Source organism: Ictalurus furcatus, chromosome 15 (assembly GCF_023375685.1).
Source record: "Ictalurus furcatus strain D&B chromosome 15, Billie_1.0, whole genome shotgun sequence".
NCBI classification, from domain to species: domain Eukaryota; kingdom Metazoa; phylum Chordata; class Actinopteri; order Siluriformes; family Ictaluridae; genus Ictalurus; species Ictalurus furcatus.
Window position 1 is genome coordinate 18,688,344 of NC_071269.1, and position 24,029 is coordinate 18,712,372.

The 24,029-nt window shown below is 39.6% G+C and overlaps 1 protein-coding gene across 1 annotated transcript in view; it reads left to right on the forward strand.

Annotated features, from left to right (window-relative positions):
* camta1a (calmodulin binding transcription activator 1a) overlaps positions 1 to 24,029 on the forward strand; it is a 442,204-nt gene that overhangs the window by 17,075 nt on the left and 401,100 nt on the right. The window contains exon 3 of the mRNA XM_053644237.1: positions 8,305 to 8,408. Coding sequence (XP_053500212.1) covers positions 8,305 to 8,408 — 104 coding nt within the window. The remainder of the gene's footprint in view (positions 1 to 8,304; positions 8,409 to 24,029) is intronic.

The window sequence follows — 24,029 nt, forward strand, 5'->3', positions numbered from 1 at the left end:
TTTCACACTGCTTATACTTTACCCGGGGTTAACAATTAATCCTGGGTATTCGTAATCTGACGTTTCACACTGTTCTTTCCTAAACCCTGAGTTAATGTTCTTATTCGCATATTTGCGGTGTCAACAACCATGATTTGATAAATACAGCATGCGACAGGTTGAAATAACCGCTTGTCTCGCGCTTTCGCATCTGTGAGAAACAATGTCGTCAAGTAAATCCTCCTTGGCTATTTTAACCCTCCTGAGACGCACAAAGGCAAGAAAACAAATACATTATTTTAACATTTTCCCCTTAAACACTGTGTAAGAATTCCCTTTTGGTTCTGAAGGAAATGAGGAAATGGGAGGCAGGCTTGCGACAACTCAAAAGGGGCTCTTTATTTTACTTAACGTTTTTACTTTCGCTTTTCAGCTATTTTATTTTACTGTGCATATATACATATTATATATATATATATGTATATATACACATACACGTATATATATTTGTTGTATATATACACACACGGCTTTCTCTGTCTTGTTATGGGAGGCCCTGAAACACGGTGCTAACCCCGCCTCTACATTACAAGTGTGAAACGTTCCTCTACCCGGGGTTAAAAGCGGGACTTAGAATAACAATAACATGGGGTTAAGCACAGTGTGAAAAGCCCTTTAGTGTTTAATTTTATCGACTTAGCAAACCAAACCAGATCCATAAATTAAGGCAAAATAGGACAAACATAGATGAGCTGCTTTGTTGGAAGATTTTACTCACAGTGTGTTTAGGAGGCACCTTTTATTCATCATTTTGTCATTATTAGCTCTCCGTGAGATTTGCCTTTTATGGAGTTTTGTGGGTGTGCTAAATGTAAATCTGCTGTGCTGTGAATGTACTTGGTAATTTATGGCTGCCATTTATTAACATATACACGTGAGTACGAAGAAAGTCGTTACCGAAAATGTGGTCAATTTGGCAGGAATTTTTAGTTTGGTTTGGTTTTATTTACTAAAAGATTGACAAATGAAGGCCATTAAGTGGTCGATAAATCACCTTACAATGCTCGGCAAATCTGAGAGAGCCTCGGAGTGGAGCCTTTGCTCCTCAGAATCAAGAAGGCAAGTTGAGGTGCTTTAGGCACCTTATGAGGATGCTTCATTGGCGACTCCCACTAGAGAGGTATCAGGCACGTCCTGCTGGATAGAGACTCCACGGCAGACCCAGGATCCGCTGGAGATATTATATCTCAAAGGTGGTTGGGAAATTCTAGGGATCTCCCAGGAGGAACTGGAATCTGTGGCTGGGGATAGAGAAGTCTGGGATGATCTTCTCATTCTGTTGCCACCACGACCCCCACCAAGAAAAGTGGATAGGAAAAAAAAAAATGAATGAACCTTTTACATAAGAGGCAGGAAAACAAGACGTTTCTATCTCCCACTAGGGAAACCCTTAAAGGTAAAGATAGGGTTTCAAGTAGAATCCATTTAAGAAGGTCAGAACACTTAACTATCCAAAAATCCTCTGAGGAACTGTTCTAAAAAGCCCACACAAACTTAAACATGCCAGCATAGGAATCACTACTTTCAAGCTAATTATTGATCTGGACAGCAACTTGATAGACATGGTTGGAATGGATTCTTCTTTGGATAAAAGTGCCCAAGCCAAATGAATAAACATAAATCTAATGTGGAAATGTACAAAAACAATACTAAGGAAATATTAAGGAAAATCTAACTTTCACTATGTTCCTTGTATTAGGGTTTGTTTGGAGGGAACGTGAATTGTCAGGCCCCAAGCCTAAAGACAGATCTTTTCCTGTCTTTGGAGTCAGACTGCTTGTATAAGTTGTGTATTTATCGTGCTTTCTTCTGCTCGCCTGGAGTGATGCTAAAGCACCTTGTTATTTGCGAGCAGCTGCTCTGTTGCAATGTTAATTGAGCGAGGCAAATCATCCCAGATACAGTATCTGCTCCCTACTGTAAGAGCAATTTAGAACTGCACAGCCCATTTTAAGCACACGGCATGCACCAAATGCCAGGGCTGAACCACCTCAGTGGTAATGGAAGAACGCCTGGGAGTACTGCTCTTGGTTTACATTATGATGTGGTAGATTTGAATCCTTCATTAGTACCTTGGAGTATGCTACTTTTTTTTTTTTTTTTTTTTACCTCTTTCGTCCACTGTGCAGTCATTCTGTAGTCATTGTAAAGATGAGTTAAGTACTTGTCACTCTTTAAGAGAGTGGTTCTCAAAATGTTTGCAGCCATGGACGTCTTTAACCGTAAAAGAAGTCTACCTACCCCTTCAGTATATACTTAATTTATGAACATAATCCAACGATTTCAATATTGGACTCATTATTTCAGTGTATGCAGTCATACAGTATGTCGACTATTTATTGGAGCGATTTCGGAATTTTCCTCGCACGTTTGTATAAAAATTTACCATTAGATTCAAGTGGACATTATTTGTAGGCTGCCTTGCTTTTGACTTATTTAGGTTTTAAAAACCCAATCCATTCAAAAAAGTGTCCAGTCATAGTTTAATACGGGGTCAATACAAATACAGGCAAGGTCAAAGTAGGATAATTCACACTCATTAAAGACAAGAATCATTACTCAGAAATGCACAATGTAATTGGCAAGACTTTGCAAGAAGGAAGAAAAACAACAGGGCGTAAATAACCAAACTAATTAACATGAAACACAGTACAGGTGTACACATAAGAGTAATCAAACAGTAGAAGCGCAAGGGTGGAAACAGAACAAAACCGAAACAAAAGCATGTGGAAAAACAAAAAGAAAAACAAAGGCAAGCAGCACTATCTGTACCGTGAACCGTGAGTTGGACTAAGCAGGTGCATTCATGACATAGACAGATGAATAAATATAAGAACTCATTAATAAATATTTTGATAAAGGTGTGTTGTGGTTTCTGCCCCCTGGGTGTCACTGGACCTGACTTTAAAAAAATGTAACAAGTAAAAAGTAACAAACATTTTATTCCAAATCCACTGAATCAAGCACAAGCAATAAAATGCTTGCTCACATACTATGAATAAGTGCTGCTGTTAATCCAGTGGCAGTGCTGATGTAAAGGGACAGGAGGGCGAGTCAAAGTCAAAGCTTTGTAGTTGGAAACTGTTGTTTTAAAACCACTGGGAAAATGTCATGCTAGTGGATTACATACATTAATTACATATTTAAAATTATGCATTAAAAAGATGATAAGGCTTAATAAATGCTGAGGCAGATGGAACAGCTCAGTATTGCATAAAGCCTTGGGATTATGACTTGAATTAGCCTGCCGTCATTAAAACAAATCACACGTTTGTATTTGTACTTTGGATAAAAGCACATTTTTGTCGGGCCGGGGCCGAGCAGATGACAGGGAAAGAATAATAAGAACAAAATTCATTTAGAACCATATTTTTCTGAGTCTAAACAGATGACAACGTGCTCTTTGACAAATGTCTGCAATATCAAGAGTCGATTGCCTGACAACTAGGGAGAGCGTGAGGGATATGCAACGGGGACGCCGCCACCGTGGTTTACATGCGGCTTCTGTCATTTCACAAAGCAAATACGGCCTCTGAGGATTTCTCAGAAGAACTGATATTACTTCATTGTGGTTGTCATCTCCCTCTTATTGTGTTATTTTTCATTGTGTGGATTGGATTGAAGGGAAATTGATTTAAAGAAAGGCGCCCTCATACTATGGTAATTTCAATTTTGCACAAATTGCCCACTGCGGCGCGTACGCAGCCAGAGCTGGGAATCATGTAATTGGCTTCAAAAGGTGTACCCAGATATGTCATCAGTGACGTGAGTGGCGTTACAATACGGTGTCAAGAGTAAGCCCATTAACTACAAAAACACTGTAATCTCAATTTGCAAGCTTTTACTTTACTCCAATTGCAGGCTTCCGTGAAAATGACATGTGAATTGTTATTATACCATTGTAGCAACATCGGAGTCGTGCTGGTGGTACTGATGATGACTCAGAAGTGCTATATGACACAGTTGACTCATCAGTGGTTTGTGTTTTGTTTTTGCGTCGAAAACCTTGCTAAACGCTCGCTAAAACCGTGCGATCATGTAGTTGTAACTAAGATAGCAGCTAATTAGATCAAAACCCACTTGAATCATTCTTTTGCGAATGATTCAAAATTGAGTCATGTACATTTCAGCTCTAGCAGGATTTAGAAACGGATTATCTTTCAAACTCCTCTTTTGTTTTATTCATTTTAAATCATAGAGGGTGGGTGGCTTAGCGGTTATCACGAATTTGAATACCCCCACCGCCCTGTGTGTGCGGAGTTTGAATGTTCTCCCTGTGTTTCAGGGGTTTCCTCTCGGTACGCCGGTTTCCTCCTCCAGTACAAAGACATGCGCTGTAGGCTGATTGGCATCTCCAGATTGTCCGTAGTGTGCGAATGGGTGTGTGAGTGTGTGTGCAATGGGTTGGAAACCCGTCAAGGGTGTGCCCCGAGAACTCTGGGATAGGCTCCAGGCTCATTGCGACCCTGTGTAGGATAAGCGGTACAGAAAATGGATGGATGGATCGTAGAGGGTAAACGTATAGAGATTATGGCATCACTGAGATGCTTTCTAGTTCTGTCAAGGTCCCTGTATGCTGAACCAGACACGTAGCTGGAGGGTTTGATCTAGGCATGTGTGATATAACAATTTAATCATCTGTACATGATATCACACTTCCGAAATATCCAGTGACGTTTACTCCAATTATATTATATTACCAGACCTGCCATCCATTTTGCATAGGAGCGCTGTGATTTAACGTCGTAAGTACGCCAATAGGAGTTATCATTCACATATACGTCAAAGAGTAGTCTCTTTCTCCCGAATAAAATGGAACATGAGTTAATCAACATTTGAATCTGGAATGATTTGCACAGATGTTTTAAACACTCTGATATTAACTCATTCCACCTGGAGGCCCCGCCCCCTTCCCCCCCACTTCTCACATGCTCTCGACTGGACTGTCATGTCATGGAAATTGGAGAATGCTTGGAGTCTATTAATATGAAATAAAATGCATCATTGTATATTCGACTTATTATATATTTAACATGAGTTAACTGTATTTATTAGGGTTGCTCTTGAAAAATTTGTGGCCAAGAACACCGCTTTCATTTTTTTTAGAAGAAAGAAATGAGAAAGGATGAACATTTTGACTTAAATCTTTACAAATAATATTAATTGTAATGATAATTAGAAAGTGTTGCTTAATTTTAGAAGGGATTTCTTTTTTTTCTCTCTCCTGTGCCGATCAGTGCCACTTTGAGCAGCGGATCAACAGTGAAAAATGTTGTCTGTATAGACATTAGAGAATAGATTTGTAAAAGCAGTATATTGAAAATGTACTGTTATGATGTATTTTTTTTTTTTTTTTACTGTTTAATGTGCATTACTAAGCAATCACCTAAAGATCCACCAATCCAGCTGTGTTTTTGTGATTGCCACTGCCAGCGAGCAGTCCCCGACTGCACAGCTGAGTATTCACACTCCTGTACTCTTCTTAAACCTGAAAAGGGAGAAATGTTCATTTTCTTTACTTTTTTATTCTATTGGTTCTGGACAATTAAATCTATCACATTGCAAGCAGGGAAAAATCAATATTGCACAAGCTTAACCTGAACCTTTGTGAAATATTTTATGACAGTTCCAAATGTTTATTTGTGGGGTGTTTAACCCATCCACCCATACAGTGTTGTGGATTATATAACAACAATTTCTGCAGAAATTTCGCTCTAGCGATGTTCAATAAAGGTCACAAATTCATCACTACGCATCCTTCATATTTAACCGCTCCAAACGAACAAGTCCCTTAGTTTGTTTAATGACATTTTATTAGCTACCACCTTGATATACGTTTTCTCTGTTTCCAGTTGAAAGATGCTGGTCAGGTAGCTGTAGTAATACAGTACAGGAAGTTTACTGGAGGAGAGAAAGAGATGATTAGATCTGGTTTTTATAAAATAAGATGTCCATTTCCCCCTATTACTAGCAATTTTCATAATTTTCGCCTCTGTGCACCATCACAATGGATTTGAACGGATGCAATCAAGATGTGGCTGAAGCGTAGACTTTCAGCTTTAATTCAAGTGGTTTAATACAAATATTGCATTAACTATCTAAACATAATCCTAAATCACTTTGTTTTCACTAAGTGAAAAGCACGCTGAGTTGGGTCGAGGTCGTCTGACATTTAAGGACATTTCTTTTCCGAAAATGACAAAAATACGATTTTACTGTCCAAATACTTATGGACCTGAGTGTGTTTTCAGTACTGTCATTTTAATCAGGCATATTTCCTCATTCCCTATGACATACATTTTGAACAATATTGAGGGTTGCTGACTTTTTTCCTCCTGTTAACCTTAATCCAGATTAAATGTTGTTACGTAAGATTTGATAGCAATGACAGGATGTGAGGTAGAGGAAAAACTTAGAGCTATGTATAGCATCCTTGATTTTGGTTAAATTTACATGTACATTATGGTTAATGTTACAGTATTAGTAATCCTCTCATATCCTATAAGAATAAGTGGTGTATTGTGTATGCATTGTGTGTGTTTGTGTGTGTGTGTGTGTGTGTGTGTGTGTGTGCATCCCAGCCTCAATTCAAGTGAGTTTTTTTTATTGCAATTGGAAGCGAGTGCTATGTGAGTGGGTGCTGGTGAGAAACGAACACAGAATTGTTACACAATAGTAACAAGGTGATTATTATTGCACTCAGTTCGCAGTTGGAGACAGTATCATTATAATTTAGACATTCTGCTCCAAAACAATGAAGGCAAATAGCAGTGATTGGACGAGTCTGTTAAGCCCTTTGCCGTCAATGAGATGCGGAGTTAGAATAGAAAGGCTGATTTATGGCCCTGCCTTAACTGCCCTCTGAACAAACTGTATTCGCCTTTTCTTTTATCCCTCACTGGCATTTGTGCTTTTTACCATTCCGCCTTCGCCTTCGAGAGAGGATCAGGACGGCTGTGAACTTTATTGCATAGTTAAAGTCGTAATAAAGCTTACCATCATTCATATAAGCCTTTGAAATTCGAAATTCCAAAATACCCACAGCCTTCTGCTAACTATGCACTCTCAGATGTCTAAGGTGTAAGGTTTGTTTTCTTATTAATGTCCTGCATTCAAGCCTGGTTTCTCTTTAGCTTTTCACTCCATTTAAAGTGTAACAAATTAATTTTTTTTAAGTGCAAGCAAATGGAATTGATGGCATATCTGTGTGGTGATGTAATATTGTAGGAGATTTATTGGTTGTGGACTAAATTGTTGCTTGTTTTGGCTGACAAGAGTGGAACCCGATGTTGTCTTTGGCCTCCAGGTTTGAAATGTTGCGCGTTTTGTGATGCTTTTCTGCTCGCGGATGTAAAGAGAGGCTTTCGAGTTACTGTAGCTCGAACCCTCGAACCAGCCCGGTCATTATCCTCTGACCTCTTTCAGAACTGCTGTTCACTGGATATATTTTTGTTTTCGTTTTTAAGCAGTCTTTAAAGTTGCAGAATGGGACAAAAAAAGAGCTAATTGAGAGTTTTCACAGTAACAGGAGTGAATATGTTTACATTTTTAATTTAGCAAACTCTCATCTAGTGCTTGAAAATGTTGAGACGTTGGTGGGGGGAGGGGCTGTGGGGCTATTGGGGTAAATACTTATGCAATGCAGTGTAACACCCTGGAGCTGAAATGGACTTAATTGGGGTTATATGTCACCTAAAATCACCTTTGATATTAATGTTGAAGAAAATGAAGTAAGTTTGCAAAATTATGTGCAAATAAAACCCGTAAGACTTTCGACTGCATAAGTATTCACCCCCACTGCTGTAAGACTCCTAAATGAGTTCTTTTGGAAAGATACAGGGGAAAGGGAGCATCGGATTTTGAACTTGCTAATGAAGAATTACATATCATAGCACATTTTGTCAGTAGCAGAGTTTATGGTTCTGATATTATTGCTCTGTTTTACCCTATATTTGGAATAACAGAGATGCTCATTTGTAAAATCTTTTAGGTAACTCACGATCCATGAGAAGATTTTTATTTAGAACTCGGCCTAGAACCTTTACAAAGCAGATCCCCGGCCCGTAGGCAGGTATGATTGACAACCCCGACCTATACGCCAAGTTTGACCAAGATATCATATTGTAGATGTCTGCTGTTTCTTCATGTTTTGGACACGAACCTTGCGATGCCTGTAAACTCGTTTATTCTACAGTGTGTTTAAATGTATACACACAAGACTTTACCTCGCTGATACGCTTACTGTGCTCTTCTCTGTGTCCTCAGATGAACATGGACATTTGAAAATATACCTGCCCAAAAAGCTGCTTGAATGTCTACCAAAATGCTCCTCATTGCCAAAAGAGAGACACCGGTGGAACACGAATGAGGTAAGGTCACCTCTCCCTGCCATCTGCTGCTGTCTTTTTTTTTTTTTTTTTACCGCTGCTGACCTTATAGAAATCACACCTCTTTATTTTAAGCTATGCATCTGACACCGGGTTTTAGCAGGAAGTGTTACGGAGGCTCTGCACACATAACGAGCGAAAGCAGGTGCTGATTTTTATGTCACGACACTCGTATAAACTTTTATCACAGCTTCGACACATCAGTACCGTTGTTTCAGTCCGAGTTTTCAGTACGAGTATGAGAATGATTTTTGTACACATTGATACCGATACTGAAATGAGTAACCTACTGAGCATTAATTAATCAGGGACATCATGGAACATTTTATTTAGCTCTGTTTATGTGTCTCTCGTTTTAAACAGTGGACTTGAAAAACACAGACGCGTGTGTGTGCCCATGCATGTACATTGCCAGGGTTGGACTTTATAATATTAGCGAGCTGATTTAAAATGAAATGCATTAGCTGGCTACGTTAGTTATTGAGTATGACTGCATGCAGGTTTAGTTAAAATGTCCTCTTCGTTGTGTTAGAATTAGAGATGCACCGATGTAGCGGCCAATAATCGGCATCGTTTAAAAACATCCGACGATCAGGGCCGATTGTATCCTGTCAATCAAAAGAGGGCGGGAAAACACATCGATTTCGTGCTGTGTGTAAAGATGATGTCTGATTGTGTGGAATGATGATAAAACTGCAGTTTGTAAGCTCTGTAATCTCTGCACTGATAAAATTTTACACCGGACGCCGCAGCAGTGAAGCGGGAGTTTCGGCGTCGAGTCTAATTTTTATTTTGCCGCGCTGCTCGAGCTGAATTAAAGCGCCAGTACACCGTTGAAAGATTTAAATGAAGATGAATTGACAAAAAAGTATATATTGCAAAGAAAAATTAATTTGTAGAGTAGTATATTTCATATCCAGTTAATGTTAATATATAAAAGTTGATATTATATATTACCAGTTTGATGTTTAATGATGAAGTAGAAATGCTTTTGTTTCTGGAGGGTGAATGTGAGACTAACAGGAGGGTTTTTAGAATTCAGTCAATGTTAATATGAATTAATAACATTCAATAAGTTAAGAAATCTTACTTTAATCTACAGAATGTTGTTCATGTGTTAGTGTTAATTTGAGTAATGTGTTTTCTGTTTATGAGACCAGTTACTGTGAAACAACTTAGAATAAAGTTTTTATTTGCATTTCTTTCAGAATTGTGGAATTAATTATTATTAATTTAAAAAAAGGTATAAAAGGCAGCACTATCGTTATCGGTTATCAGTATTATCCGATATCACTCTGAATAATCGGTTATCGGTATCGGCCGATATCACTCTGAATAATCGTGTATCGTATCGGCCGATAACGATACACGATTATTCAGAGTGATATCGGCCGATACTGATAACCGATAACGATAGTGCTGCCTTTTATACCTTCTTTTAAATTAATAATAATTAATTCCACAATTCTAAAAGAAATGCAAATAAAAACTTTATTCTAAGTTGTTTCACAGTCCGATATCACTCTGAATAATCGGTTATCGGTATCGGCCGATATCACTCTGAATAATCGCGTATCGGTATCGGTATCGGCAGATATCACTCTGAATAATCGGTTATCGTATCGGCAGATATCACTCTGAATAATCGTGTATCGGTATCGGCCGATATCACTCTGAATAATCGTGTATCGTATCGGCAGATATCACTCTGAATAATCGGTTATCGGTATCGGCCGATATCACTATGAATAATCGTGTATCGGTATCGGCAGATATCACTATGAATAATCGGTTATCGGTATCAGCCGATATCACTCTGAATAATCGGTTATCGGTATCGGCTGGGAAATTTAGTATCGGTGCATCTCTAGTTAGAATTCCTCATTGTAGTGGCTGATCATCAAGAACAATCTTACTGGGTAAGAGCTGATATTTTCACTAGCAGTGTGCTGAGTTTTATGTTTAAAACTCCTCGTGCTGAGTTTTACGTTTAAGATGTTTTATCAAGTTATTTATATTGTAACAAGACACTGGCATGCCATGTCGTCTGTTCATTAACACAATAACGTAAACACTAGGTTTACATCACATAGTGGTATTGGAACGTTTTTGCTGGTACGAGTGTGAGTAAATGGGACGGATACCCGACTGTAGTATCAGTATGAACGCATCCATGTTATTAAAATATTACACATAAAAGCCTTCTATTGACACATGCCTAATGAGCACAGCTGCAGTCGGTGTATGAACATAGATATCATTTTGCCTTCGCAGCATTGTGAACCATGATTCAGCGCTTCACTCAGCGTAGAGCAGAACACTCATTAATCATGTGGAGTAACGTACATATTTTACATACTGTGAACACTGTACAGTAGTATGCATGGGGGTGAGATTTCAATATTATCTGCTCAGACGTAGGTTTTTCTGATTCGATCCCCCGAACAGCAGTTTGCAAGTTAGAAACGACATCATATAACTTTCTCAACCATCTGCTTCAGCCATTTTTATTAACGTTACCACTATAAATAGACCGTGGATTATTTATAGAAGGCAATAACATATGGTTTTGGTTGCATTAGTACACACTGTCAGTTCTCTCGGTACCACTCCTTATTTGTGCTGGAATACGAGCACAGCTTGTCTTTTCTTCAAAATGGATTTCCCTCAACGTGTAACGCCGAATCTCTTTTTGAGCCTCGCAAATCTGTAGAAAGTTCTTTCGCACTTGTTTCTTTTTCAAATGGCAGACTCAGCGTATCCCGAATCTTAACTTTAAAACATATAAAAGATGATTTGCTGTGAAATACCGCCTTGTAGAGGATTTCGACATAAAGCTCAGTCTTATGGTTTATCTCCTTAATATTGTAGTCAGCATGCTATTTTACACACATCCATGCCCCTGCAGAGCAGCCGGGCTATCTTAAAAGTGCAAAGCCCCAAAAATCTGCATATGAAAATGCACTTTAACTGCATTTTATCAAAGTCGGAAGGTATTTCACACACAATGCATCAAACAAATAGGAAAAGATAAGAGCGCTTTCAGATTTTTTTATTTATTTTTTTTGCCATTGAACATGAAAATGCTCACTGTTTGTTTGGAACCTCGTGAAGAAAAAAGACGCAGACACAGTTTGCCGCTTGTCCTTGACCTGTAGGCCAGCCATTTTAAATTAGTTCATTTCTCTCCGTCCGACTACTTTATCGTTTAATGGAAATGAGACAGTGTTTTGCTTGATTTTCACATTTTATTTGTCGCTCGTGTTCTGTCTGCTTTTGCGGTTTCTCTTTTTCCCACGCCGTTCGACCAGGGGATTGAAACTAAGCATTATTCAGCTGCTTAAACCTGGTTGGATTTGAAATGATTGCTATCGCACAGTTTTTTGGTTTAAAAAAAAAAAAAAACCCAAAAACGTTTTTTAATACAATACAGTTGATCTATGTCGCTTTAGCACATTAAACGACAGGCAGCGGAATCGTCAAAGGATACAACCCTTAGTGGGGGTTTGTGTCATAATTCATGAAGTTTTTAAATGGCTCTCCTCTACTTTTTAATGAACGTCATTCTCCTGAGAAGGTTGTTAAAGGTGTGGGTGGGTGGGTGGGTGGGGGGTGGGGGGGGGCATGGGGGGTGAGTAGTGTCGTGGTGGGTAAGCCTACCTCCCTGGAAATCATAAAGCCTGCCACCGGCTCGTACATAACTCAAATGTCACTCTCGCATCAATTTCAGCCCTGCCAAAAGCCCCCGATGACAAATCACTGCCGCGGCCCTCTTAAAGGGATATTTATGAATTGAATACACTACTTCATCCCGTGGTGTATTCTTTATGGAGTGACAAGCATGTTTTTTCAGGGGGGTGAGCAGAAGGAAATGAATGACAATGCTGGAACAGAGAGTGAAAGCTCAAGTCTCAGAGTATTTGTGCATCTTGTCTGGAGTAACTGTAAATGTTTTCTTGTGTTTTGTTTAATGCAAATTGGGGTTCATGCGCATGTAAATGAAAATCCACACACAGGACTTTGGATACGTACGTCATCCAGTTCTTGCAGCGTTCCGACGACATTCCCGACAATCACTTAACGCGTTCCTAATTGAAGCTGATTACGTAACATATAACACATTTGACCGGCAGTGTTGTGCTCCCAGTCAAAATGAATTCGTTTTTTTTTTTAATTGATTAGAGAACGCCTGCATTCCCGTAGAAGCAAATCGCTGACTGACGCATCTTTATACAGTCCGTCAAGCTGTTTATAACGGAAATTAAATCACGACAGATGCCTCATAAGGAAGGAGAAAACTAGTAGCATTTCCAGCATCACATTAAAGAGCATTTAATATGTTGTCAGGTGCCCTTTAGATTAATGTCAACTTATCAGTGCGGATGCGTGGAGCGGGCTGCGACTCAGCTGTGGAGGCAACCTAATTCTTATGTGGCACACATCAAGAGAGGCGGTAGCATGGGAAAGCGGGGAGTCAACCTTCCCCAAAACCAAGGGCATTTCTCTTTCATGTGCGCCAGACACACACCAGGGCTGGAGTGACTCACTGATGGCAGGCTGAGAAGGATTAAGGAGTCTCTTGTTGCTGCTGATGGTGTGACTCTTACCTAAAGTGACAACTCATTTATTCTCTGCATATTCCTCCTGCCTGTCCTGCATCCCTAATGCCTCCTTGTTTTTCTCCTTGCTTGAAATTTAAAGTGTCTTAACATGCAAGAGGGAGCCATTGTTTTATTTGAAACTTATAATGATAAAATGGTTGCTTTGTGCCTTTTTTGGGCAATTGATGCCTGAAAGTCATGCATTGTAGTTTCTCACAGTTTCTTTGTGTCTGTACAGCGTATGTCGATGTGCTCGATCTTCATTTGGAATCTAAACGAGATCAGCTCACCGTTGCACACTAGGCTTGTGCGATTATATATAACGATTTAATCGCAATTTTACGCTGCCACGATATTGTATACTGTGAGGTTTACTCCAGTCATATTATGTAACCAGACCTGCCGACCGTTACACATTTTGTGTAAAAGCTTCACAGTTCAACATAGACGCACGCTAGTAGCAGTTATCAATGAAAAACCTTTTACATTTAGCTCATTTGGCTGGCACAGTCCAACTTACAATTAAGACAGGATACAACTGAGCAGTTGAGGTTTAAGGGTCTTGCTCAACAGTGGCAGCTTGGTGATGCTGAGATTTGAACTCATAACCATCTGGTCAGTTGCCCTGTACCTTAAGCACTGACTTACCACATGCCAAAACACCGGTCTTCTCCTCCCCAATAAAATGAGAGATTGGCCAGTTGGCATATGAACCTGGAATGATTTGCACAGGTATTTTGAAATCTCTGATATTAACTGACTGGTCAAAAAGCCAGTCTGGTGCAGAGACTGTGTATACATGCCAACCTTTCATCATTCACTGCTGTTTGTGGAGATGTTTGTATATGAGTCATGGCCATGATGATTCATCCATGTTTTTCAGATTTTTTCCCTAATTCCCCTTGTGTACATACGCAGGGAGAAAATGTGCAAGAATACGTCTCAACCATGAAAATAAGATACTAAATCCATATCGAAATACAAGAGAAAGCAGAAGTAGCGAAATGGGGGTAAGTAGGGAGGCGGTTAGGAACTTTGCTTTTAAATTGTCATTAAGAGATTAGGAGGAAATCTAGGCCAGAGCCTAGCAATTTATTTACCAAGAAAAAGCAAAAGCGCTGCAGTCTTTTATAACAAAATCAGTATTGTTACAGCATTATTATCACAGTCTGAGAGAGATTATGTGGGCTAATTATAGAGGCAACCTTACAGAGCTAATGATGAAGAAATTCAGAGCTCTTTACAGGCCTCTTAGGGTCCGAACCTAATTTTTTAGTATCACTTCAGTAACATGCAGCTTTGGGCTTTGTGTACGATCCATTTTATAGACTGCAGCATGTTCTCGACTGTCCCAATGCATCCTGGACGTAATTTGTGTATGTAATGATTTATGAATAAACCTTTCCAGAATCCTATTTCTCAGATTCCTCTACTTGCTAGTTAATTTACAAGAACCTTTATTCTAGTAAAATTTCTTATGAGAACAAATAGTTTTATTTTATTTATTTATTTATTTTTTAAAAAATTAATGTGACACAGCGAGGGCATTCATTCACTACGTTAAAGATCAAATGGAATCGCTTATGTCGAAAGTTTCGAAAAGCTGGAGTCCTTGAAGAGTCTCTCAAAATGATAACACCAGTGCTATTATGAGAAGGACCTATTATGTTTTAACTGGCCACTTTTGTATTGCGGTGTCAAATATGTCAGCGTGCAAGCAGAACTGTATAAGAATACTGATATAATGTCCTTTCAGATGACTTGAGTTGAAGGTTTAAGGTATCTGTTTGGTACCATGCCATGCCACAGTTAGCGTGATAGAAAGCTCAGATCTCCAGTACTGAGCTGGCTTGACATCCAGACGTTTAATAAGTATTGGCTGTTCGATAAAACAACTCCTCAGCTACACGAGCCGACAGAATCAACCGAGCCAAACTACAGAACACAAGAGCTCAGCCACGCCCTGCTTTACATTTAATACCCTGTCATTAGGAATCGTTCTCTCCATCTTACACTGGCATGCTATGGTGCCTTGGTGGACCAACATGGCACTGGAGCAGCTCTTGGAGAGAGGTGGGCTGAGAGGTCCGCAGTCTTCTCGTTACACACACGTCCGGTCGCGCCCATCCAGAGAGAGGGTTCTGATTACGGAGGAGGCAGAAAAGGAGGAAAAGAGAGAGGTTTGGCACACCAGGGCAGAAATGACTACATTCCCCTTACCAAATCACAGACAACACGATCCCTCTCAGGAGAGGGGACGTACCTGCCAGTGAAATCCATTAACTTGGATTATTGAGAAGAACATTCTTGTGTGTCTGTATTATGAAAATGAGTGCATCTTGAGCATCCCAACGAGCATCATGCCATTGATCAGAGATATGGGGCAGCTGGCAAAAGGTCAACCGTAGGTAAATTCTACCTCACAACTCTAGGTCTAACCTCTAACAGGAAAGAGATTTCTCTCTTATATCTCTGTTTCAGCATTTTTTTTGTCTTGTAGATGTCTCAGGAATGCATGTAATAGTCATCTGCATACATTCTGTCCTCTGTTCCTTCGAGAGATAATGACTGTTTTCTTAGCATTTATTAAAACAAACTCTGAGAATGATTTTGTAATAAAATTGAAAATGACATTTATGTGCTGTAGAGAGGCGTATTCTTTCTGAACACCAGCAAGGCGCACCATGTAATATTCACTATTTACTTATGCACACAAATCTCTCGCTCGGTGTTGATGCCAAGGACCAAAGTGTCTTTCATGCCCCAAGGGTCAAATCACGAGTTATGGTTGTGCACCTATAGCATGTCTGAATAAATTTGAGAATCCTGAAATGTATCACCATTAAGCAACTCCTGACTTTCTCGACTTGCATGCCTGGGGAACAATGCTAGGGCATTCCTTGTTAATTTGAATATTCTGATATATACTCCAGTATTTATGTCCTGTTCAGACTAGCCGTGCTCAAAAAAGTATGATTACTGCATAACCTTTTGCAATAATTTCCTTAGTTTTATGTGCGAGTCATCGTGAAAAGCAGTTATGGTAAGGGTAGACCGGTGTGATTTTTCTTGTCCTCCATAGCAGCCTGTACGCTAATTGAATTTTCCCCAATATTATTTTAGATTTTAGACGAAACTTTCTCTTTTCTCCAATTACTACTTCATGGAAATATCAAAAACTCCCAGATCGGCCATTTCTTGCTCAGGTGCCACTGACTATAGATAATCTTTGATTGCTTGCCATTGTTTTGTATAGTTTATGAGTTTCCTGAAGTTCTTCAGGCCTGAAATTCCATTATGCTTCAGCAGGATTACAGCAGCTGAGATGCTGAAAAAATGGCAAGACTTTGCAAACAGTAGGGGAGATGGAACAGGGTATAAATAAGTCCAGTAAATGAGTCCCAGGTGAATGATATAATGAGATGCAGGTGCCGGTGGCTAGTAGGACAACGATTCCAAATGCTGAGAGCCTGGGACAGGAGGAGGAATGGCAGGAGGCATAACAGCTATGTACATGAGTCACTTTTTTAGTGTTCTCTTCCAGTTATAATTTTTACATTGTGGCTTTTTATGCAGAACGGCTCATCGCTTACACACTGGAAGCTTAAATTTGTAGTCTATGTTCTCAAATAAAACACTGAATTAAAACAAAAGCCAAACTAGATGTAATGTGTTCCACAAGACTACACAGGCACATGTGTTTACAGCATTCAAAACAAAGAAGCTTAACTGTCCGCATTGCCTCATGTACATCCTCATGGGTTTGTTGGACGGTAAGGTTCTACCATTTTATCCTCAATAGGAACACACCAAAGAACACTTTAAGTGGTAGATTTAACCTGCCTGTTGATTTGATACTCATTGTGATTTTTTATTTTGAAGTATTGCGATTCAGATTGGACCTGAGGAGGTGCTACGTGAACATTGGAACCCATGGGGTTTTTTCAGCCACTTTGAATTCTACTCATAAACCTGCAGCTCAGAGTACTCACACCATCACAGGAAATCTGTACAGTTGGGCATAAAATATGTCGTGTTATTACAGAAGTTTAAACTGCATTTCTACGTGAGCTGCTGTTTGACTAATGATTTTAAGGGCTTATGCTTTCTTGTTGGAGTGCAAAAATCTTAGCGAGTGTCTGATGGAAGTCTCCTAATTGATGGCATTCATAAAGTAAACCTTTACATCAGTATAGTTTTATTCAGAAATCTCAGCATGGAAAATAAGTTTGGTTATAATTTGTATCCCACCCCTAGCAATTGTCTTAAACTGTCCAGTTTGGCCGAGCCTCCAAACTGTAGCACTGTAGCCTCAGATTCCTGTTCTGGGCTGACAGGAATGGAACCCGATGTGGTTTCCTGTTGTAACCTGTCACAAGGTTTGACATGTACATTCTGAGATGCTTTTCTGCGCACCATGGTTGTAAAGAGTGAGACAGCTCAAACTAGTCTGGCCATTCTCCTCTAACATGTCTCTTCAACAAGGCGTTTCTGCGCATAGAACAGCCGCTCACTGGATGTTTGTGTTTTTCACACCATGCTGTTTAAATCCTAGAAGCGGTTGTGTGTGAAAATCTCAACAGATCAGTAGTTTCTGAAATTCTCAAACCAGCCCACCAGCGTGATTGAGATCATGTTTTTCCCCATTCAAATGTTCGATGTGAACATTAACTGAAGCTCTTGACCTGCTGCCACATGACTGGCTGATTGGATAATTGCATGAATGTGAAGGGCTACAGGTGTTCCTATTAAAATGGATTTCTCTTTTGCATGTATCTCAGCCCAATGCAAGGTTGTAGCATTTTAAATTGAATTGTACCATTCTAATGAGAGACGCAAAAACGCAGAATGTCGAAGAGACACTGCTATTTATTGATTTTGTTTGCATTTGATTTAGTATGCAGTAAATGAAATCTAAAATATAACACATATGACTATTTACAATGGAAAACTCTATCTAATCACAGTTCCTGAGGCAAATTTCAGTCATGATATTTAACTCCTTACTGATTTTGATGGAACGGAAACGTATCTATGTAACTGATTGTTGCATCATTCGTATTTCCATAGTGAAACCTTTCTCATGAAATAGGAAAATTCGAGTTGAAGTGCTCTTTCCTGTTAAATTATTGTTACTATACAGTGCACAGGTCAGAATCCAAATACAAAAGGAAGTAAGTTGCATGCATCTAACACACAATGTAGGTGCTCGAGAGAGAGTTCTGCACCACAGAACTCTGGCGTCGGGAAGCCAAACCTGTTTGCTTTTACTATCTGTAATATCAGATGAAAAACACATCTAGAATGCTCCATTCTCATCCACGAGCCATTTTTGTTCCTTTTAATAAGGAAACATTTTATATATGTATGTGTGTATATATATATATATATATATATATATATATATATATATATATATATATATATATATATATATATATGTGAGCACAGCACACACTGCCTTATATTGCACTTGTTGCAAACGGCAGAGTTCATGATCCCTGACTAAAATTTAGCTTGGCAGACATTTGTCTGTCCAGAACACTGATATATTGGTCCCTCCATGTCTTTTTGAGCCAAACATTCTTGTTGTTGTGGGTGGTAACCTCTACCCACCTCCCTTCCTTGTTCCTTCGCTTGCTTGTGTGTTTGTGCTGCTGAGAACTCTGCTCAATCCCCAGCAGAATAGCCTGACCTCATTACAGGATTCGTCTGGATTAAGGCTCGCTTGTATGGATTAGAACAATTCTTATTAAGACGTTTTAATTGTTTCCATCACAAAGACAGGCATTTAACTTTTTAATGATGCATTTTGATACATTTTGCTGATTACACAAACAAATTAGATGATTTTGGCAGCTGTCAATTCTTTTTTTTTTTCTTTTCTTATCCCTTGCCACTTTTTTCTTAGTTAATTGAAACCAATACTGTTCATGATTAAATGTTTGTCTTCCTTTGAACATGCGGATGAAACCTCCCTCTCTCTCTCTCTCTCTCTCTCTCTCTCTCTCTCTCTCTCTCTCTCTCTCTCTTTCCTTCTCTCTAGACTGTGCACAATTAAAATTACCCTGCCTGAATCACAAGTGTTTGTCGAGACGTTCATTAGCTTCTCTGGGGCAATCAGTAGAAATTAAAGGTCATGTTTGTTTTCTATGAGGAAATGCCTTAACGTTTTTACGAGCAGCTGTCCGGAGCATGACTGGAATGGCTAATGAGGCGAGCATAAGTCTCGGCTTGAGCTGTCGATTTCTCCTCAAATGTCATGTCTGAGATTAGGGCTTTGAATATCATCTTCTGCTGGGAGAAGCTGAATTTACATAAATAGTCCTGCTTTCATTTACATGCCATAACATTTGCATACCATTTGTTTGCCGCACTTGAAATTGTAAATATAACAGCGTGTACCCATGTATTTGTAGAGAATTGCTTACTTCTTTGAATCATGATGATATTTTAGCAGTAAATTATATATAAATGAGACTGTAGAGCCAGGGCCTGTAAATGCATCCTTAAAAGCCTTGTTAACAACAACAACAACAACAACAAACCCCCAGCTTTTACACTCCACAGTCATAATTATGATCCCAGCCTGGATTTCTTTGTGGGTTACAGACCTAGTGAGCTTGGCTGCAATATGTTGCTGATCAAGAGACCTTCAAGGGGCGTCTTGGCTTTTTAGCTGTAAGATTTTCGTAAACTAACCAGAGCACCCTTTTGAGTGAAGTGGCCAGGAGGCTTTTGTGTTGTGTTATTCATAGCAATAGCACAGTCAGGGTGCGGTTGGGAGGTGGTGGGGTTGGGGGATCAGCCGATCCCCCTGGTCCACTTGCTATTGTTTGTAATGAGAACATACCTACAGGTCAGTCTGGGGCCATGAATGCTACAAGGACCTTTCAGTTTTCTGCTGGATGTCTGTAATGCAGGGGTCCCCTGTATGCTCTGTTGACAAGTGGGGCTGCTCAAAATCCACCTGACCTCTATTGTAGCCCATACAGGTCACCCCACCTCCTGTGGGTACTTCTAAATTGAACCCAGTTTGTTCTTTCGATTCTTATTCCATTCCTGGCTCCCGCCTCCCGCCTCCTGCCTCCCTCCCCATCCTCTTATCTTTCGTCTTTCTTCTTTCTTTCTCCCTCGTGTTCATCGAGGTGAGAAGTTATTCAGGGAATGGAGAAATAGATTTCTACCTTTGGTATTGAACTGCTTGGTCAGGCTTTTGTATCTGTGTATTGTAATAGACTTTTCGTTTATTTATCACTTTAAAAAAAGAAAAGAAACCTGGGAGGTCCTGATTGCATGCTTTACTGCTACATGTGAGCGATGCTGGTTTCAGTGAATTGTTTTGCCCCTAATATTTACATGATTGTGCGAGTAAATGCCATTGTGTTCTCAGTTCTATGGATCAAATGGCAGGGGAACTAAGCCACACATGCTGAAGGCTTATGTATTATTCTATTTCATACGGGCTGGCAGCCTGGTGTGCCTGCACTGCTCTGTGTAATCCACACCCCTCTTCCTCTGCCTCTTCTTGAAATAAATAGGATTGGTATCTGTCTCCCTGCGTCTCTGAGATGAAGTGATTGATGCATCTTGGGCTGGATTAATTATTGAAGCTAGTTGTTTCGCCTCTCACAGGCAAAGGAGGCTACACAACTCAGCCAAGGCTAGCCTGGAAGATGAGGTCTTGCCAATAAAATGACTCATTGTTTATGGATACGGTTGCCTGGAAGAACCCGACAAGATGCTGCTGATTAATGATAGATTTGCTGTACTTTTGGCACAAATAAAAAAAAAAAGTGACTAGATTCATTTTTCTTTTGTCTTTGCTTTTCTTTTAAAGGATGATTCTGAGCCTCATGTTCAGGCATCATGTTCAGAAGCATGTGCTAACATGGACATAGGAAGTGTCATGTAAAAAAAAATGGATCAAATGAACAAAATAAATAAACTACCACCAACATAAACAGACACACTTGTGTAATACCAGGGTAGAGAGAATGGATAGAAGAAGGAAAGTCCTAAATTTGATAATAGAAATGTAGTTTTTTTTACACTGTATTTCAGGATAATTTATGACAATATTACACTAAAATATTTTCTCATATTGCTTGCTATTTATTTAATAGAAGAACCCCCCCCCACTCCCTCCCAGATCTTCTACCAAGGATTCACTCTCTCCCTCCTCAGTGCTTAATTTGTACAACATGTGGAAACAGAGCAGCAAATGGAGAGGTGATCCAGCAAGTGGACAAGGATGGAAAAGGTCCCAGAACATATAGACACAGTGCTCCAGGCGCTTCACCTAATAGAGTAGACATCAATGCCATCTAATAGCCAATAGCATTAGTATAAGGACAGAGGTACAATGTGGAATCAGCAATGCCGTCTCAGGACTGGAGGTGTCGAATAGCCATATCAATGAAAAAAAACAAAGACTTTTTTAGCTTGTCTCATTATCCAGATTACTCCTCAAAGTCAGTTTTCTTAGTGCTTAACACATATGCCTCGCGCCTCCGGGTTTGGAGGTTTGAATCTCGTCTCAGCCCCCTATGTACGGAGTTTGCATGTTCTCCCCATGCTTTCAGGGGTTTTCTCTGGGAACTCCGGTTTCCTCCCCAGTCCAAAAACATGATGATTGGCATTTACAAATTGTTTGCCCTGCAAATTTCTGATTGTGCCCTGCAATGGTTTGGCATCCCGTCCAGGGTGTCCCTCGCCTTGTGCCTCAAGGTCCCTAGGATAGGCTTCAAGCTCTTCCTCTATAGGACAAGCGGTACGGAAAATGGTTGGATGGATATGATTGATAGTTACCTGGCAGGAACTAAGAACTGGCCGTATTTGTGTCCGTTTGAAGACGGATCATATAAGTGCTTATTTCATGTCAACAAAGTGCTTATATGCTAGCTGTAGTTCTAGTTTGGGTCCAGTATTGTTTAAGATTCCTTGCCACCCCCATTCCACCCAATTAGCATTTACATGCCATAGCAGATTTCCAATGCATAGTTGAAATGTTGGAGTTGTTCATGTGCACATCAGCTTCTCTGCCAAATGTTCATCTCTTGTTTCAATGCAAAGCTGACAGCACAGTCTTTACCTTATGTAAGTTTTCTCAAGTTTATTGACTTTTAACACTGTCACAAAGCAGCTTTAGAGCAATAAGAATGTAGATTTTGATTCCTCATGAGCAAACCGGATATGACAGTAGCAAAGAAAAACTCCCTCAGATGGCATAAAGAAAAAACCTTGAGAGGAACCAGACTCAAATGGTTACACCAGAGTGTGGGATTATAAATGATTACTCTGTATAGTCAAAGAGTCCTAAGCATGTTGAAAGGATGTTCAGTATGAATGTATTGTGAAAAGCAGTCTTTATTAATACGACAGCTGTCCTTAGATACGAATTTTCAGTCTTACACTAGAGTAACACTAGTAAATAAAGCTTCTCTTCAGGAACTCTTCAGGTTTCCAGCTGGTTGTATCCTGTAGCTTAAGTTACATTTCTATCTTTTTTTACGATTCATCCGTCAGGAGGAAACCTATTGCTATTGCTGGTATTACTTATTATTATTCTCCTTATTTTCCTAAGGTGCACAACAACTGAAGATCTGAATGGTAAAAAGTTTTGAAATTTGGCACATTGATACTACAGGGCAGGAGTAACTCCCAAACCACAAATGGTCCATTGGAGCCTACAGGCCACGCCCAAATTCTACATGATTTTCCCTCTGCCCCATAAGTCCAAAATGTATGAAAATTGGTATATATGCCTTATTTCTCATGGGGAACAAAAAAGCCATTGGGAACCATAAAGTCCGCCATGATAGATTCTCCAGTACATTGAAAATTTGTCCAAAAATCTTCTCCTCGTGAACCGTAGGTCCAGTTGACTTGAACTGTGGTACATATGTGGGATACATGTCTTTCTATGGGATGATAAGTAATAAGGAATCAAATAAAAATTGGCTGAACTATTTACATATTGGTGAATTGACAGCTGTTGTACATATTTCTTGTGTCCATAAATCACTGGAACATTAACCTATGGACTTGATCTGTGCCACATGCAAAGAGGACACTACAGCATGTTACCATGTGCGATGGCAACCTCATATCTTCAAAAACAATGACATTAAAAGGAATAATAATTTATCACTAACGCTAAAATAATGCTTTACACATCCGCTAGTCATAAAACTGATACTCCGATTCAATCACCAGTTCATATGAACACTCTTGACAATGTTGAGTAATGAATCTGAGAAATGGGTGAATGTAAGCTGAAAAATAGATTTATTGTGAATATCTGAAATATGCATGCTCAGCTAAATGCTAGTGCACTCTGCCAGTGGATGTCCCCCTTCCAAAATTCTCAGTGACTCCTCAGGCCCTTCACACACACGCAAGCTTGGGGGTGGGCCGACTGTCTATTAGGCAGACCTTCTGTGGCTAATTTGGCCGCAGCTAATGCTAACAGAAACAGTAAGTCTTCTTGTCCAGAACCATGAAGCTTGGTCAGTTTTGTTCTACTGTGGCACTGAATCTAGAGACTAGACTTAAGCTTCTCAGAAAGCATGGGCCTAAACATACCTTCAAAATGATGGCTTTTTTTTTCTGTCAGGCCAAAATGTCTGAAAGTTGGTATCCATGCCTTGTTGCTCATGGGGAACAAAAAGGTCTCAAGAAGCCATAATGTCCGCATGATGGATTTTTTTTTCCAGTGTTCATTTGGGGAAAACTACAAAAATGAACTTAAAATCTGCCACTGATCAAAATGTTGTATCTGTGGGATACATTTCTCTCCCATGTCAATTTTGAAATGATCCGCAATCTTGAGGAGGAATCCACCATTGCTGGAATCTGCCATTATAGATATAGATATAGATATATAAATATAGATATAGATATTTTTTTTTGGTCACACATAATCATATTGCATAAAGCTGAACCCTTTTGTAAGCACCATTGGGAAACTGCAGTCTATTCCACTGGACGTGCTGCGTGT